This window comes from Nerophis lumbriciformis, linkage group LG13 (assembly GCF_033978685.3).
Source record: "Nerophis lumbriciformis linkage group LG13, RoL_Nlum_v2.1, whole genome shotgun sequence".
Lineage (NCBI taxonomy): Eukaryota > Metazoa > Chordata > Actinopteri > Syngnathiformes > Syngnathidae > Nerophis > Nerophis lumbriciformis.
Genome location: NC_084560.2, coordinates 8,436,244 through 8,455,420, shown reverse-complemented (window position 1 = coordinate 8,455,420; position 19,177 = coordinate 8,436,244). Strand labels below are relative to the sequence as shown.

The window sequence follows — 19,177 nt, the reverse complement described above, 5'->3', positions numbered from 1 at the left end:
TTATGTCATATTTTCATGTAGTAATGTCATATATTGATGTAGGAATGTCCTATTTTGATGTAGTAATGTCATATTTTCATGTACTAATGTCATATTTTCAAGTAGTAATGTCATATTTTCATGTACTAATGTCATATTTTCAAGTACTAATGTCATATTTTCATGTACTAATGTCATATTTTCATGTAGTAATGTCATATTTTCATGAAGTAATGTCATATTTTCATGTACTAATGTCATATTTTCATGTACTAATGTCATATTTTCATGTACTAATGTCATATTTTCATGTACTAATGTCATATTTTCATGTACTAATGTCATATATTGATGTAGGAATGTCCTATTTTGATGTAGTAATGTCATATGTTATTGTCGTATTTTCATGAAGTAATGTCATATTTCCATGTACTAATGTCATATTTTCAAGCACTAATGTCATATGTTCATGTAGTAATGTCATATGTTCATGTAGTAATGTCATATTCTGAAGTAGTAATGTCATATTTTCATGTAGTAATGTCATATTTTGATGTAGTAATGTCATATTTTCAAGTAGTAATGTCATATTTTCATGTAGTAATGTCATATTTACATGTAGTAATTTCATATTTTCAAGTAGTAATGTCATATTTTCATGTAGTAATGTCATATTTTCAAGTAGTAATGTCATATTTTCATGTAGTAATGTCATATTTTCATGTAGTATTGTCATATTTTCATGTAGTAATGTCATATTTTGATGTAGTAATGTCATATTTTCAAGTAGTAATGTCATATTTTCATGTAGTAATGTCATATTTTCATGTAGTAATGTCATATTTTCATGTATTAATGTCATATTTTCAAGTAGTTATGTCATATTTTCATGTAGTAATGTCATATTTTGATGTAGTATTGTCATATTTTCATGTAGTAATGTCATATGTTCATGAAGTAATGTCATATTTTCAAGTAGTAATGTCATATTTTCAAGTAGTAATGTCATATTATTGACATACTTTCATGAAGTAATGTCATATTTTCATGTAGTAATGTCATATTTTCATGAAGTAATGTCATATTTTGATGTAGTAATGTCATATTTTCATGTATTAATGTCATATTTTCATGTAGTATTGTCATATGTTCATGAAGTAATGTCATATTTTCAAGTAGTAATGTCATATTTTCATGTATTAATGTCATATTTTGATGTAGTATTGTCATATTTTCATGTAGTAATGTCACATTTTCAAGTAGTAATGTCATATTTTCATGTAGTAATGTCATATGTTCATGAAGTAATGTCATATTTTCAAGTAGTAATGTCATATTTTCATGTAGTAATGTCATATTTTCATGTATTAATGTCATATTTTCATGTATTAATGTCATATTTTCATGAAGTAATGTCATATTTTTATGTAGTAATATAATATTTTCATGTAGTATTGCCATATTTTCATGAAGTAATGTCATATTTTCATGTACTAATGTCATATTTTGATGTAGTAATGTCATATTTTCATGTAGTAATGTCATATTTTCATGTACTAATGTCATCTTTTCATGAAGTAATGTCATATTTTCATGTAGTATTGTCATATTTTCATGAAGTAATGTCATATTTTCAAGTAGTAATGTCATATTATTGACATACTTTCATGAAGTAATGTCATATTTTGATGTAGTAATGTCATATTTTCATGTAGTAATGTCGTATTTTCATGAAGAAATGTCATATTTCCATGTACTAATGTCATATTTTCAAGTACTAATGTCATATTTTCATGCAGTAATGTCATATTTTCATGAAGTATTGTCATATTTTCATGTACTAATGTAATATTTTCATGTAGTAATGTAATATTTTCATGTAGTATTGTTATATTTTCATGTAGTAATGTCATATTTTCAAGTAGTAATGTCATATTTTGATGTAATAATGTCATATTTTCATGAAGTAATGTCATATTTTCATGTACTAATGTCATATTTTGATGTAGTAATGCCATATTTTCATGAATAAATGTCATATTTTAATGTAGTATTGTCATATTTTCATGTAGTAATGTCGTATTTTCATGAAGTAATGTCATATTTCCATGTACTAATGTCATATTTTCTAGTAGTAATGTCATATTTTCAAGTACTAATGTCATATTTTCATGCAGTAATGTCATATTTTCATGTAGTAATGTCATATTTTCATGTAGTATTGTCATATTTTCATGTACTAGTGTCATATTTTCAAGAAGTAATGTCATATTTTGATGTAATGTCATATTTTCAAGTGGTAATGTCATATTTTCATGTACTAATGTCATATTTTCAAGTACTAATGTCATATTTTCATGTACTAATGTCATATTTTCATGAAGTAATGTCATATTTTCATGTACTAATGTCATATTTTCAAGTACTAATGTCATATTTTCATGTACTAATGTCATATTTTCATGTACTAATGTCATATTTTCATGTAGTTATGTCATATTTTCATGTAGTAATGTCATATTTTCATGAAGTAATGTCATATTTTCATGTAGTTATGTCATATTTTCATGTAGTAATGTCATATATTGATGTAGGAATGTCCTATTTTGATGTAGTAATGTCATATTTTCATGTACTAATGTCATATTTTCAAGTAGTAATGTCATATTTTCATGTACTAATGTCATATTTTCAAGTACTAATGTCATATTTTCATGTAGTAATGTCATATTTTCATGAAGTAATGTCATATTTTCATGTACTAATGTCATATTTTCATGTACTAATGTCATATTTTCATGTACTAATGTCATATTTTCATGTACTAATGTCATATTTTCATGTACTAATGTCATATATTGATGTAGGAATGTCCTATTTTGATGTAGTAATGTCATATGTTATTGTCGTATTTTCATGAAGTAATGTCATATTTCCATGTACTAATGTCATATTTTCAAGCACTAATGTCATATGTTCATGTACTAATGTCATATTCTGAAGTAGTAATGTCATATTTTCATGTAGTAATGTCATATTTTGATGTAGTAATGTCATATTTTCAAGTAGTAATGTCATATTTTCATGTAGTAATGTCATATTTACATGTAGTAATTTCATATTTTCAAGTAGTAATGTCATATTTTCATGTACTAATGTCATATTTTGATGTAGTAATGTCATATTTTCATGTACTAATGTCATATTTTCATGAAGTAATGTCATATTTTCATGTAGTATTGTCATATTTTGATGTAGTATTGTCATATTTTCAAGTAGTAATGTCATATTTTCATGTAGTATTGTCATATTTTCATGAAGTAATGTCATATTTTCATGTAGTATTGTCATATTTTGATGTAGTATTGTCATATTTTCAAGTAGTAATGTCATATTTTCATGTAGTATTGTCATATTTTGATGTAGTAATGCCATATTTTCATGAAGTAATGTCATATTTGCATGTAGTAATGTCATATGTTCATGACGTAATGTCATATTTTCATGAAGTAATGTCATATTTTCAAGTAGTAATGTCATACGGTCATGTACTAATGTCATATTTTGATGTAGTAATGTCATATTTTGATGTAGTAATGTCATATTTTCATGTATTGTCATATTTTCATGAAGTATTGTCATATTTTCATGTAGTAATGTCATATGTTCATGAAGTAATGTCATATTTTGATGTAGTAATGTCATATTTTGATGTAGTAATGTCATATTTTCATGTATTGTCATATTTTCATGAAGTATTGTCATATTTTCATGTAGTATTGTCATATTTTCATGTAGTAATGTCATATTTTCATGTAGTAATGTCATATTTTGATGTAGTAATGTCATATTTTCATGTATTGTCATATGTTCATGAAGTATTGTCATATTTTCATGTAGTAATGTCATATGTTCATGTAGTAATGTCATATTTTCATGAAGTAATGTCATATTTTCATGTAGTAATGTCATATTTTCATGAAGTAATGTAATATTTTCATGTAGTATTGTCATATTTTCATGAAATAATGTCATATTTTCATGTAGTAATGTCATATTTTCATGAAGTAATGTCATATTTTCATGTAGTAATGTCATATTTTCATGAAGTAATGTCATATTTTCATGTAGTATTGTCATATTTTCATGAAGTAATGTCATATTTTGATGTAGTATTGTCATATTTTCATGAAGTAATGTCATATTTTCATGTAGTATTGTCATATTTTCAAGTAGTAATGTCATATTTTTATGTACTAATGTCATATTTTCATGTACTAATGTCATATTTTCATGTAGTAATGTCCTATTTTCATGAAGTAATGTCATATTTTCATGTAGTATTGTCATATTTTCAAGTAGTAATGTCATATTTTTATGTACTAATGTCAAATTTTCATGTACTAACATCATATGTTGATGTACTAATGTCATATTTTCATGTAGTAATGTCCTATTTTCATGAAGTAATGTCATATTTTCATGTAGTATTGTCATATTTTCAAGTAGTAATGTCATATTTTTATGTACTAATGTCAAATTTTCATGTACTAACATCATATGTTGATGTACTAATGTCATATTTTCATGTAGTAATGTCATATTTTCAGATATACACCGTTTAGTTAGTTAAAACTAAAAAATTAAATAAAATACTTATCAATTAATTTGAAAAACTACAACAACCCAAGTTGACCAACTTGTGTGTTTATGTCCACAACCTTCTACTATCCAGGTGAGAGACATGATTTATCACCTAGAATTAAATTTCACCAACTAAGAGGCGATGCAGCAGCTCAACATGTCAATATAGCAGCATAAACTAGTGAGCTTGGCTAAAATAGTCCGTCTGCGTCAGCACTTATAATAACAAAATCACTAATACTTGTTAATATTCAGGTCACCACATGTAAATGGAGTATTGTTGGCACTTTTTGGATGTTTTTTAGAGTACTTTATGGGCAGAATGGCGCACTCTTATAATCTGCACTGTTAGCCACCTCTTACTTGCCATATTTTACAGCCTAGGATGCATACAAAAAGAAAAACATAGACACTTAAGTTGAAGAATGATTAATAAATGTAAGAATATTAATCTGTCAGCGTTGCAAAGTGGCCAGTAGGGGGACATTGTATCAGGTCATGTGACTAATACAATGCTGCGACCTTGCATGACCTTGCATGACCTTGCCGGATAGAGCGAGATGTGAGAAGTGCTTACTCAGCTGCATGGAGGTGCGTGTCTGCGAGAGCGGATGCTGAGCCGAGCGCAAGCAGTTCTTCAGCTGCGCCGCCGCCGTCTGCGGCGAGGAGGCGGGGCTGACGGAGTTGGCCAGCGGGGTGGAAGGTCGCGACGAAGAGGGGCCCGGGGACGCCGGAGAGGAGGGGTCTGAGGTTTTACCTCCCACCTGACTACTTCCACCATTTCCTGGGCCAGACACACACGATCCACGAGGAGCAGACACTCCAAATGTTGCCCTGAAACACAAAATATGTACAATGTACACAAGTATATATATATATAATGTAATATTAGACACCTTCATAACAATATGTAATATGTACAATATACACACTGCAAGTATATATATAATGTAGTAATAGACACTTTCATTACAATATGTAATGTGTACAATATACACACTGCAAGTATATATACATAATGTAGTAACAGACACCTTCATAACAATATGTAATATGTACATTATACACACTGCAAGTATATATATATAATGTAGTAATAGACACTTTCATAACAATATGTAATATGTACAATATACACACTGCAAGTATATATATATATACAGTATATATAATGTAGTAATAGACACTTTCATAACAATATGTAATATGTACAATATACACATTGCAAGTATATATATAATGTTGTAACATACACCTTCATAACATGTAATATGTACAATATACACGCAAGTATATATATAATGTCGTAACAGACACCTTCATAACAATATGTAATATGTACAATATACACACTGCAAGTATATATATATATATATATATATATAATGTAGTAATAGACACTTTCATAACAATATGTAATATGTACAATATACACACTGCAAGTATATATATATATATATATATATATATATATATATAATGTAGTAATAGACACTTTCATTACAATATACAGACTGCAAGTATATATATATATATATAATGTAGTAATAGACACTTTCATAACAATATGTAATATGCACAATATACACACTGCAAGTATATATATATATATATATATATATATATATATATATATATATATATATATATATATATATATATAATGTAGTAATAGACACTTTCATAACAATTTGTAATATGCACAATATACACACTGCAAGTATATATATATATATATATATATATATATATATATATATATATAATGTAGTAACAGACACTTTCATAACAATATGTAATATGTACAATATACACACTGCAAGTATATATATAATGTAGTAACATACACCTTCATAACATGTAATATGTACAATATACACGCAAGAATATATATAATGTCGTAACAGACACCTTCATAACAATATGTAATATGTACAATATTACAATATATACACTGCAAGTATATATATATATATATATATATTATATATATACATATATAAATATATATATATATAAATATATATATATATATTTATATATATATATATATATATATATAATGTAGTAATAGACACTTTCATAACAATATGTAGTATGTGCAATATACACACTGCAAGTATATATATAATGTAGTAACAGACACTTTCATAACAATATGTAATATGTACAATATACACACTGCAAGTATGTATATAATGTAGTAACAGACACCTTCATAACAATATGTAATATGTACAATATACACACTGCAAGTATATATATATAATGGAGTAACAGACACCTTCATAACAATATGTAATATGTACAATAAACACACTGCAAGTATATATATATATATAATGTAGAAATAGACACCTTCATAACAATATGTAATATGTACAATATACACACTGCAAGTATATATATAATGTAGTAGTAGACACCTTCATAACAATATGTAATATGTACAATATACACACTGCAAATATATATAATGTAGTAATAGACACCTTCATAACAATATGTAATATATACAATATACACACTGCAAGTATATATATATATATATATATATATATATATATATATATATATATATATATATATAATGTAGAAATAGACACCTTCATAACAATATGTAATATGTACAATATACACACTGCAAGTATATATATAATGTAGTAACAGACACCTTCATAACAATATGTAATATGTACAATATACACACTGCAAGTATATATATATATATATATATATATATATATATATATATATATATATATAATGTAGAAATAGACACCTTCATAACAATATGTAATATGTACAATATACACACTGCAAGTATATATAATGTAGTAATAGACACCTTCATAATAATATGTAATTTGTACAATATACACATTGCAAGTATATATAATGTAGTAATAGACACCTTCATAACAATATGTAATATGTACAATATACACACTGCAAGTATATGTATATATATAATGTAGTAAAAGACACTTTCATAACAATATGTAATATGTACAATATACACACTGCAAGTATATATAATGTAGTAATAGACACCTTCATAATAATATGTAATATGTACAATATGCACACTGCAAGTATATATAATGTAGTAATAGACACCTTCATAATAATATGTAATATGTACACTATACACACTTCAAGTATATACAATGTAGTAATAGACACCAAAAATGATTCCCGGGCGCGGCCACCGCTGCTGCCCACTGCTCCCCTCACCTCCCAGGGGGTGATCAAGGGTGATGGGTTAAATGCAGAGAATAATTTCGCCACACCTAGTGTGTGTGACAATCATTGGTACTTTAACTTTAACTTTAACTTCATAACAATATGTAATATATACAATATACACACTGCAAGTATATATATAATGTATTAACAGACACCATCATAACAATATGTAATATGTACAATATACACACTGCAAGTATATACAATGTAGTAATAGACACCTTCATAACAATATGTAATATGTACAATATACACACTGCAAGTATATATATAATGTATTAACAGACACCTTCATAACAATATGTAATATATACAATATACACACTGCAAGTATATATATAATGTAGTAACAGACACCTTCATAACAATATGTAATATGTACAATAAACACACTGCAAGTATATATATATATATAATGTAGAAATAGACACCTTCATAACAATATGTAATATGTACAATATACACACTGCAAGTATATATATAATGTAGTAGTAGACACCTTCATAACAATATGTAATATGTACAATATACACACTGCAAATATATATAATGTAGTAATAGACACCTTCATAACAATATGTAATATATACAATATACACACTGCAAGTATATATATATATATATATATATATATATATATATATATATATATATATAATGTAGAAATAGACACCTTCATAACAATATGTAATATGTACAATATACACACTGCAAGTATATATATAATGTAGTAACAGATACCTTCATAACAATATGTAATATGTACAATATACACACTGCAAGTATATATATATATATATATATATATATATAATGTAGAAATAGACACCTTCATAACAATATGTAATATGTACAATATACACACTGCAAGTATATATAATGTAGTAATAGACACCTTCATAATAATATGTAATATGTACAATATACACATTGCAAGTATATATAATGTAGTAATAGACACCTTCATAACAATATGTAATATGTACAATATACACACTGCAAGTATATATATAAAGTAGTAATATATATATATACTGTATATATATATATATATATATACATATATATATATACTGCATATATATATATATATATATATATATATATATATATATATATATATATATATATATATATATATATATATATATATATATAAATATATGCAGTATATATATATATCCATCCATCCATTTTCTACCGCTTATTCCCTTTGGGATCGCGGGGGGCGCTGGAGCCTATCTCAGCTACAATCGGGCGGAAGGCGTTCTACACCCTGGACAAGTCGCCACCTCATCACAGGGCCAACACAGATAGACAGACAACATTCACACTCACATCCACACACTAGGGCCAATTTAGTGTTGCCAATCAACTTATCCCCAGGTGCATGTCTTTGGAGGTGGGAGGAAGCCGGAGTACCCGGAGGGAACCCACGCAGTCACGGGGAGAACATGCAAACTCCACACAGAAAGATCCCGAGCCCGGGATTGAACCCAAGACTACTCAGGACCTTCGTATTGTGAGGCAGATGCACTAACCCCTCTTCCACCGTGCTGCCCTATATATATATATATATATATATATATATATATATATATATATATATAAACAGAACTCAACAAGCAGGCAAAGAAGAGCAAACATGAATTCCAAACATAAAAGCAACAGTTTAGTCCAAAGTGTGTGATAAATATTTATTATGCACACTAAAGTATATTTCAGTGCTAAGTGCTTCTGGTTAATCACTGGGAGAATATAACCACTCCATTACACGTGTGTGTGTGCGTGTGTGTGTGTGCGTGTGTGTGTGTGTGTGTGTGTGTGTGTGTGTGTGTGCGTGTGTGTGTGTGCGTGTGTGTGTGTGTGTGTGTGTGTGTGTGTGTGTGTGTGTGTGTGTGAGCCTAGCTGCTTAGTTAGCATGTAGGAGGTTTGCAGAAGGAAGCCGTGCAGATAAAACAAATTGTCTCATTTGATGTGAACGACTGCAGGAGTACACACGTACAAGTACTTCATCTCACACTGCAGGAGTACACACGTACAAGTACTTCATCTCACACTGCAGGAGTACACACGTACAAGTACTTCATCTCACACTGCAGGAGTACACACGTACAAGTACTTCATCTCACACTGCAGGAGTACACACGTACAAGTACTTCATCTCACACTGCAGGAGTACACACGTACAAGTACTTCATCTCACAGTAATACACCTCATTCTGCAGTACTGCTTCTCACCTTTTCTCACACACCCATTATCTGTGCCCATATAGCAGTATTTACTATTTAAACAGAAATATACACGTGATAGAAGTATTTAAACATATATATACACGTGATAGCAGTATTTAAACATATATATACACGTGATAGCAGTATTTAAACAAATATATACACGTGATAGCAGTATTTAAAAATATACTGTATATACACGTGATAGCAGTATTCAAACAAATATATACACGTGATAGCAATATTTAAAAATATACTGTATATACACGTGATAGCAGTATTTAAACAAATATATAAACGTGATAGCAGTATTTAAACATATATATATATATATATACACACGTGATAGCAGTATTTAAACATATATATACACGTGATAGCAGTATTTAAACAAATATATACACGTGATAGCAGTATTTAAACATATATATATATATATATATATACACGTGATAGCAGTATTTAAACATATACTGTATATACACGTGATAGCAGTATTTAAACATATACTGTATATACACGTGATAGCAGTATTTAAACAAATATATAAACGTGATAGCAGTATTTAAACAAATATATACACAGGGTAGCAGTATTTAGTAATTAAACAAATATGTACACGTGATAGCAGTATTTAGTATATATATATATATATATATATATATATATATATATATATATATATATATATATATATATATATATATATATATATATTCTAAATACTGCTACTAGTGGTGTTCCTCAAGGTTCCACCTTAGGTTAGTTCTACTAGTGGTGTTCCTCAATGTTCCACCTTAGGTTAGTTCTACTAGCGGTGTTCCTCAAGGTCCCACCTTAGGTTAGTTCTACTAGTGGTGTTCCTCAATGTTCCACCTTAGGTTAGTTCTACTAGTGATGTTACTCAATGTTCCACCTTAGGTTAGTTCTACTAGTGATGTTACTCAAGGTCCCACCTTAGGTTAGTTCTACTAGTGGTGTTCCTCAAGGTTCCACCTTAGGTTAGTTCTACTAGTGGTGTTTCTCAAGGTTCCACCTTAGGTTAGTTCTACTAGTGGTGTTCCTCAAGGTTCCACCTTAGGTTAGTTCTACTAGTGGTGTTCCTCAATGTTCCACCTTAGGTTAGTTCTACTAGTGGTGTTCCTCAAGGTTCCACCTTAGGTTAGTTCTACTAGTGGTGTTCCTCAAGGTTCCACCTTAGGTTAGTTCTACTAGTGGTGTTCCTCAATGTTCCACCTTAGGTTAGTTTTACTAGTGGATTCCTCAATGTTCCACCATAGGTTAGTTCTACTAGTGGTGTTCCTCAAGGTTCCACCTTAGGTTAGTTCTACTAGTGGTGTTCCTCAAGGTCCCACCTTAGGTTAGTTCTACTAGTGGTGTTTCTCAAGGTTCCACCTTAGGTTAGTTCTACTGGTGGTGTTCCTCAAGGTTCCACCTTAGGTTAGTTCTACTAGTGGTGTTCCTCAAGGTTCCACCTTAGGTTAGTTCTAAAAGTGGTGTTCCTCAATGTTCCACCTTAGGTTAGTTCTACTAATGGTGTTCCTCAATGTTCCACCTTAGGTTAGTTCTACTAGTGGTGTTCCTCAATGTTCCACCTTAGGTTAGTTCTACTAGTGGTGTTCCTCAATGTTCCACCTTAGGTTAGTTCTACTAGTGGTGTTCCTCAAGGTTCCACTTTAGGTTAGTTCTACTAGTGGTGTTCCTCAAGGTTCCACCTTAGGTTAGTTCTACTAGTGGTGTTCCTCAAGGTTCCACCTTAGGTTAGTTCTACAAGTGGTGTTCCTCAAGGTCCCACCTTAGGTTAGTTCTACTAGAGGTGTTCCTCAATGTTCCACCTTAGGTTAGTTCTACTAGTGGTGTTCCTCAAAGTTCCACCTTAGGTTAGTTCTACAAGTGGTGTTCCTCAAGGTCCCACCTTAGGTTAGTTCTACTAGTGGTGTTCCTCAATGTTCCACCTTAGGTTAGTTCTACTAGTGGTGTTCCTCAAGGTTACATTTTAGGTTTGTTCTACTTCTGGTGTTCCTCAATGTTCCACCTTAGGTTTGTTCTACTAGTGGTGTTCCTCAAGGTTCCACCATAGGTTAGTTCTACTAGTGGTGTTCCTCAAGGTTCCACCTTAGGTTAGTTCTACTAGTGGTGTTCCTCAATGTTCCACCTTGGTTAGTTCTACTAGTGGTGTTCCTCAAGGTTCCACTTTAGGTTAGTTCTACTAGTGGTGTTCCTCAAGGTTCCACCATAGGTTAGTTCTACTAGTGGTGTTCCTCAAGGTTCCACCTTAGGTTAGTTCTACTAGTGGTGTTCCTCAAGGTCCCACCTTAGGTTAGTTCTACTAGTGGTGTTCCTCAATGTTCCACCTTAGGTTAGTTCTACTAGTGGTGTTCAATGTTCCACCTTAGAAATTAATACATTTAAGAAAATAAAAAAATTTAAAATAAATAAAAAAATAAAAAAATAAAAAAATAAAAAAATAAAAAAATAAAAAAATAAAATAAATAAAAAAAATAGATGCATTTTCTATTGTTCGAAAGTAAAGGGCCACACTGACCTGGACACAGGGGTGACATAGTTTCCCGGGAAGACGCCGGAGCCGGCCGTTCTCAGCGAGGTGCCTTTGAACCATCCGTCCTGACACTTCTCCGTCACACGGTACATCTCGCCTTTCCGTAGTTCCAGCTCGTCCGCCTTCTGCGGCTTGTAGGCGTACAGAGCCAGGTAGCTGAGGAAGTACCAGCCGACAAGAAGGAACCAGTTAGGAACCAGTTAGGAACCAATATGTTCAAGGGTTGTGCGACATGAACCAAAACATTCCACATGACCAAACTACTGCAAAGGGTGTTAATAAGCCACCTACTGGACAGAGCTGTAACAACAAGCTACACACAGTCCCATCATTATGTGTTTAAACGGTTCAAACTAAAATGTCGTAAAGAAAAATGCAAATATGTCGACGTATCATTTGTTAGCGTCTTTTGTTGAAATTTGCTAACATTCAAAGATTAGCATCAACACGAATGGCCCGTCGAATCCTAAAAAGACACTTCACCAGCGCCACTTAAGCACTTTGTCCAGTTTACATCTGCTGCGACAACTACAAAACACACCGGCCTTCAGGTAAAAACTATTTTGCACGATCGGCCTTTTTCATATAAAGCCATAAAGGAATGGAACGACCTCGCAACAAACTTGAAAAGTCTAACAGATTAGTCTTCGTTCACAGTTGAAGTTAAAAAGTGGCTTTGGAGCAATCAAAGCTGCTCACACGGCCAATAAGGTGGCCACTATGTGTATTATATTTATGCATAAGAGCATTTTGTTGTAAACTGTGAGGTTGTTTTTTGTATGGTTGTTTTTACAAATGATGACAGATGTGAACAAGAGCATGTATTATCTTTGTGTTATGATGTAAAGGAGAGGTGTTCGGGGTATAAGTATGTGTCAATGAAAGTGCAATTTATGACTTTTCTTCATTTGATTACATGCTATTAGTGTTGTCCCAATGCTAATATTTTGGTACCGGTACCAGTACCAAAATGTATTTCAATAAAAATACACTTTTCTAAATAAAGGGGACCACAAACATTTGTATTATTATATGTAAATATTACATGTTATTATGAATGTTACTAGATACTACACATATACTTACAGCATTATCAAAATATGTAATTACATTTTATTATGAATGTTACTAGATACTACATATATACTTATATCATGATCAAAATATGTAAATATTACATGTTATAGTGAATGTTACTAGATACTACATATATACTTACAGCATGATCAAAATATGTAAATATTACATGTTATTATGAATGTTACTAGATACTACATATATACTTACAGCATGATCAAAATATGTTAATATTACATGTTATTATGAATGTTACTAGATACTACATATATACTTATATCATGATCAAAATATGTAAATATTACATGTTATAGTGAATGTTACTAGATATTACATATATACTTACAGCATGATCAAAATATGTAAATATTACATGTTATTATGAATGTTACTAGATACTACATATATACTTATATCATGATCAAAATACGTAAATATTACATTTTATAGTGAATGTTACTAGATATTACATATATACTTACAGCATGATCAAAATATGTAAATATTACATGTTATTATGAATGTTACGACATTACATATATACTTACAGCATGATCAAAATATGTAAATATTACATGTTATTATGATTGTTACTAGATACTACATATATACTTATAGCATGATCAAAATATGTAAATATTACATGTTATTATGAATGTTACTAGATATTACATATATACTTAAATCATGATCAAAATATGTAAATATTACATGTTATAGTGAATGTTACTAGATATTATTGGCTTTATTTTAACAACAAAACTTAGGGTACATGAAACATATGTTTATTATTGCAAGTTTGTCCTTAAATAAAATAGTGAACATACTAGACAACTTGTCTTTTAGTAGTAAATAAGCAAAGAAAGGCTCCTAATTAGTATGCAGTAACATATTGTGTCATTTATACACCTGTTATTTTGTCTACATTATGAGGGACAAACTGTAAAAATGGATTATTAATCCACTTGTTCATTTACTGTTAATATCTGCTCATTTTCCGTTTTTAACATTTTCTATCTGCACTTCTGTTCAAATGTCATAATCACTTATTCTTCTCTTCTTTGATACTTTACATTAGTTTTGGATGATACCACACATTTAGGTATCGATCCGATACCAAGTAGTTACAGGATCATACATTGGTCATATTCAAAGTCCTCATGTGTCCAGGGACGTATTTCCTGACTTTATAAACATAATATACATTTTTTTTAAACAAAAGAAGGTTTTGCGATGCCAAAAAATATCGATATAATCATAGTAGTATCGACTAGATACACTCCTGTACTTGGTATCATTACAGTGGATGGCATTTGTTTACATTTTGATGCCGGTGAGCTATTGTATCCTCCTACGGTGTGTAGTGAAGCATGTTTAGCTATTCCTCGTCCTCCAGTGATAATGCTACTTGTAAGAAACATACTTTATTCGTCGCCATGGAGGCCAAGATTAGTGATTTAGAAGTAGCTAAAACACTGCAGACTGTGTTATAACTTCACCTTTATCTTTACTTTTTACACCAAAATGCGTCCGTTTTCCCTTTTCTGTCTATACACAGTGTCTGCTTGTAAGTACTCTGTGTGTGTGCGCTGCCAAACATGCTCCTCTGCTTGTAAAACCAGCAAAGTCATGACCGGTGCTTAGGAACCGGTACTTTTCAAACAGAGTATAGTACCATTTTGGATTCATTAGTACCGCGGTACTATACTAGTACCGGTATACAGTACAAACCTAATTTCTACCCTTGCCTGGCGGCAAAAGTGGCTTCATCCACCATCAAAACTGTCATTTAAGCACTTTTAGATGATCAGCTCTCCTTCCAAACTGATATGAAGTTGTGGAGGGAGATGTGGCCAGCGCTGCCTGCAGGAGCAAAGGTCACCGCCTCTGTCCATGGTGCTGAGGACAGAGCACCATCAGACGGGGGCAGTGGCAGTGCTGACGGCGAGACACAGTGATTAGATTTCACAGGTGGTACGTGTTAATCTAATCATCTGTTGTCTTTAACAGTAAGCGGCCGGGAGCAGGAGGGGAGAGAGGATACGGACGTGACCGAAAAGTCACGTTCTGCTGGATGAATAGATGTACATTAAAAACTTTGTTCAACTTGGCACGCCTAGCTCCTGTGAAGTATATGTCAGTGATACCGCAGACATTGTGATTATGACTACACATTGATATCGACACCAATATGGGGGGAGGGGTAATAAAATGAAAAGCTTATTTGAAAACATCAGGGTTATTTAGGGATGGTTACTTATAATGTTTATATTGATTTCTAAGAGCTATGAGAAAACAAGGTTGCTGTGACCGAACATTATTTGCTCCAAGAGAAGCCAATCAATATAATAATAATAATAATAATAATAATAATAATAATTCACATCGAGGCTCGTTTTAAAAGCACCGAGCCTCCAAAAAACATGAAATAATTTTAGCAGCGTGTGCTTGAGTGGGCTCCTGCACGGAACATTCCATACGTTACCGTCACCAACGAGCTCGTGACGTTGTTGCTGGCGACCAGGCCGCGGAGTGAACCGCTTCTATATGCGCTGCCTCTCGGTTGCCGTGGTAACAGATGGTGGGGACGGTATCCCGTCTTCCCATGGCAACAGGAATAGTTGCCAGGGTCAAAGACTGAAATGTCCAACCTCATCGGCACTTCAGACATTGTGGGGACACGCAAATATTTACACACATTAAAGGGAATATTTGCCTATCATTAACACTCCTTTATACATTATAAATCGTAAAATAAGGCAAGTCGGAGGTGGCTACCAATGCAGATAACGGGAGTGCACTATTCACCCATAAAAAAGTGCCAACAATACTCCATTTACATGTCAAGACCTGAATATTAACAAGTATTAGTGATATTGTTATTATAAGCGCTAACGCAGAGGAACTACTTTTATAGCGCTAACGAGCTTATGCTGCTATATCGACATATTGAGCTGCCGCATCGTCTCTGAGTTGGTGAAAGTTAATTCTAGATTATAAATCATGTTTCTCACCTGGATAGTAGAAGGTTGTGGACATAAAACCACAAGTTGGTCAACTTTGACATCCAACTTAGACCCGAATATGGCGTGAAAAACCCGATTTTTAAAAAAAAACCTTTGTGAGGATTATGATGAATTGTTGATGTAAAGGGGAAGATATAAACATCCCATCAGTCTGTATCCCATTGAGAGCAGACATTGTACAGTATGTGATTGTTTTATTATGTTTGTATATCTTGTTTAGCACTTAGCAATACTGCTACATGATGCTTAGTGTTTGACTAAAGCTGCATCTGTTTAGCACACAGCTTGTAAAACTTGTAGATCATCCTCCTTATATTCAGGCTCAAAAATAGAACTTTCTGGATCATCCTTTGTCCCAAAGTGGTCTTTGTTGTCTCTCATCAAGTCTGCCGTATGTTTTACAATGTAACTAAAACAATTCTTAGTAGTAAACGTTGTGATGCGTCTGTCGCCGTATGCTTAAAATGATCAAAAATATTACATGTTATTATGAATGTTAATAGATACTACATACATACTTACATTGTGTACATAAAACCTTGATGGAGGTTTTTGGATGTTTTTAGAGTGCTTTATTGGCAGAATAGATTGCAAAGTAAAACAAAGAAACACTTAAATATTTTACATTACATACAAATGTTTTCTTGCCTACAATGTTTTCTGGATTTTTGAACATACAGCAATTTTTTGTAGGAAATCCTCACATCTCTTAGTACATGAGGCCCCTGCAGAGCAAGACAACCACGTTGATGATCAGGGACTGAGTGCCCCCCTTAGTGGTTGATCAGCTTAAAATGATGGAAATATGTAAATATCACATGTTATTATGAATGTTACTAGATACTACATACATACTTGCAGTGTGTACATAAAACATTGATGGATGTTTTTAGAGTGCTTTATTGGCAGAATAGATTGCGAAGAAAAAAAAAAGAAAAAGTACGTTAGTATGTTACAATACATACAAATGTTTTCTTGCGTACAATATTTTCTGGATTTTTAAACATACGTACATTTTTAGTCGGAAATCCTCACATCTCTTAGTACATGAGGCCACTGCAGAGCAAGACAACCACGTTGATGATCAGCGACTGTGTGCCCCCACTAGTGGTTGACCAGCTTAAAATGGTGGAAATATGTAAATATTACATGTTATTATGAATGTTACTAGATACTACACATATACTTACAGCATTATCAAAATATGTAAATATGACATTTTATTATGAATGTTACTAGATACTACATATATACTTATATCATGATCAAAATATGTAAATATTACATGTTATAGTGAATGTTACTAGATACTACATATATACTTATAGCATGATCAAAATATGTAAATATTACATGTTATTATGAATGTCACTAGATACTACATATATACTTACAGCATGATCAAAATATGTAAATATTACATGTTATTATGAATGTTACTAGATACTACATATATACTTATATCATGATCAAAATATGTAAATATTACATGTTATAGTGAATGTTACTAGATATTACATATATACTTACAGCATGATCAAAATATGTAAATATTACATGTTATTATGAATGTTACTAAATACTACATATATACTTACAGCATGATCAAAATATGTAAATATTACATGTTATTATGAATGTTACTAGATACTACATATATACTTACAGCATGATCAAAATATGTAAATATTACATGTTATAGTGAATGTTACTAGATATTACATATATACTTACAGCATGATCAAAATATGTAAATATTACATGTTATTATGAATGTTACTAGATACTACATATATACTTATATCATGATCAAAATATGTAAATATTACATGTTATAGTGAATGTTACTAGATATTACATATATACTTACAGCATGATCAAAATATGTAAATATTACATGTTATTATGAATGTTACTAGATACTACATATATACTTAAATCATGATCAAAATATGTAAATATTACATGTTATTATGAATGTTACTAGATACTACATATATACTTACATCATGATCAAAATATGTAAATATTACATGTTATTATGAATGTTACTAGATACTACATATATACTTATATCATGATCAAAATATGTAAATATTACATTTTATAGTGAATGTTACTAGATATTACATATAGACTTACAGCATGATCAAAATATGTAAATATTACATGTTATTATGAATGTTACGACATTACATATATACTTACAGCATGATCAAAATATGTAAATATTACATGTTATTATGATTGTTACTAGATACTACATATATACTTACAGCATGATCAAAATATGTAAATATTACATGTTATCATGAATGTTACTAGATACTACATATATACTTATATCAGGATCTAAATGTGTAAATATTACATGTTATAGTGAATGTAACTAGATACTACATATATA

At 30.8% G+C, this 19,177-nt stretch overlaps 1 protein-coding gene across 1 annotated transcript in view; it reads right to left on the bottom strand.

Annotated features, from left to right (window-relative positions):
* Positions 1 to 19,177, bottom strand: part of LOC133613876 (E3 ubiquitin-protein ligase SH3RF3-like) — a 325,501-nt gene that overhangs the window by 27,757 nt on the left and 278,567 nt on the right. Inside the window, exons 6-7 of the mRNA XM_061971746.2 lie at positions 12,653 to 12,823; positions 5,201 to 5,457 (exon numbers count right to left, since the gene is read on the bottom strand). Of these exons, the coding sequence (XP_061827730.1) occupies positions 5,201 to 5,457; positions 12,653 to 12,823 (428 nt within the window). The remainder of the gene's footprint in view (positions 1 to 5,200; positions 5,458 to 12,652; positions 12,824 to 19,177) is intronic.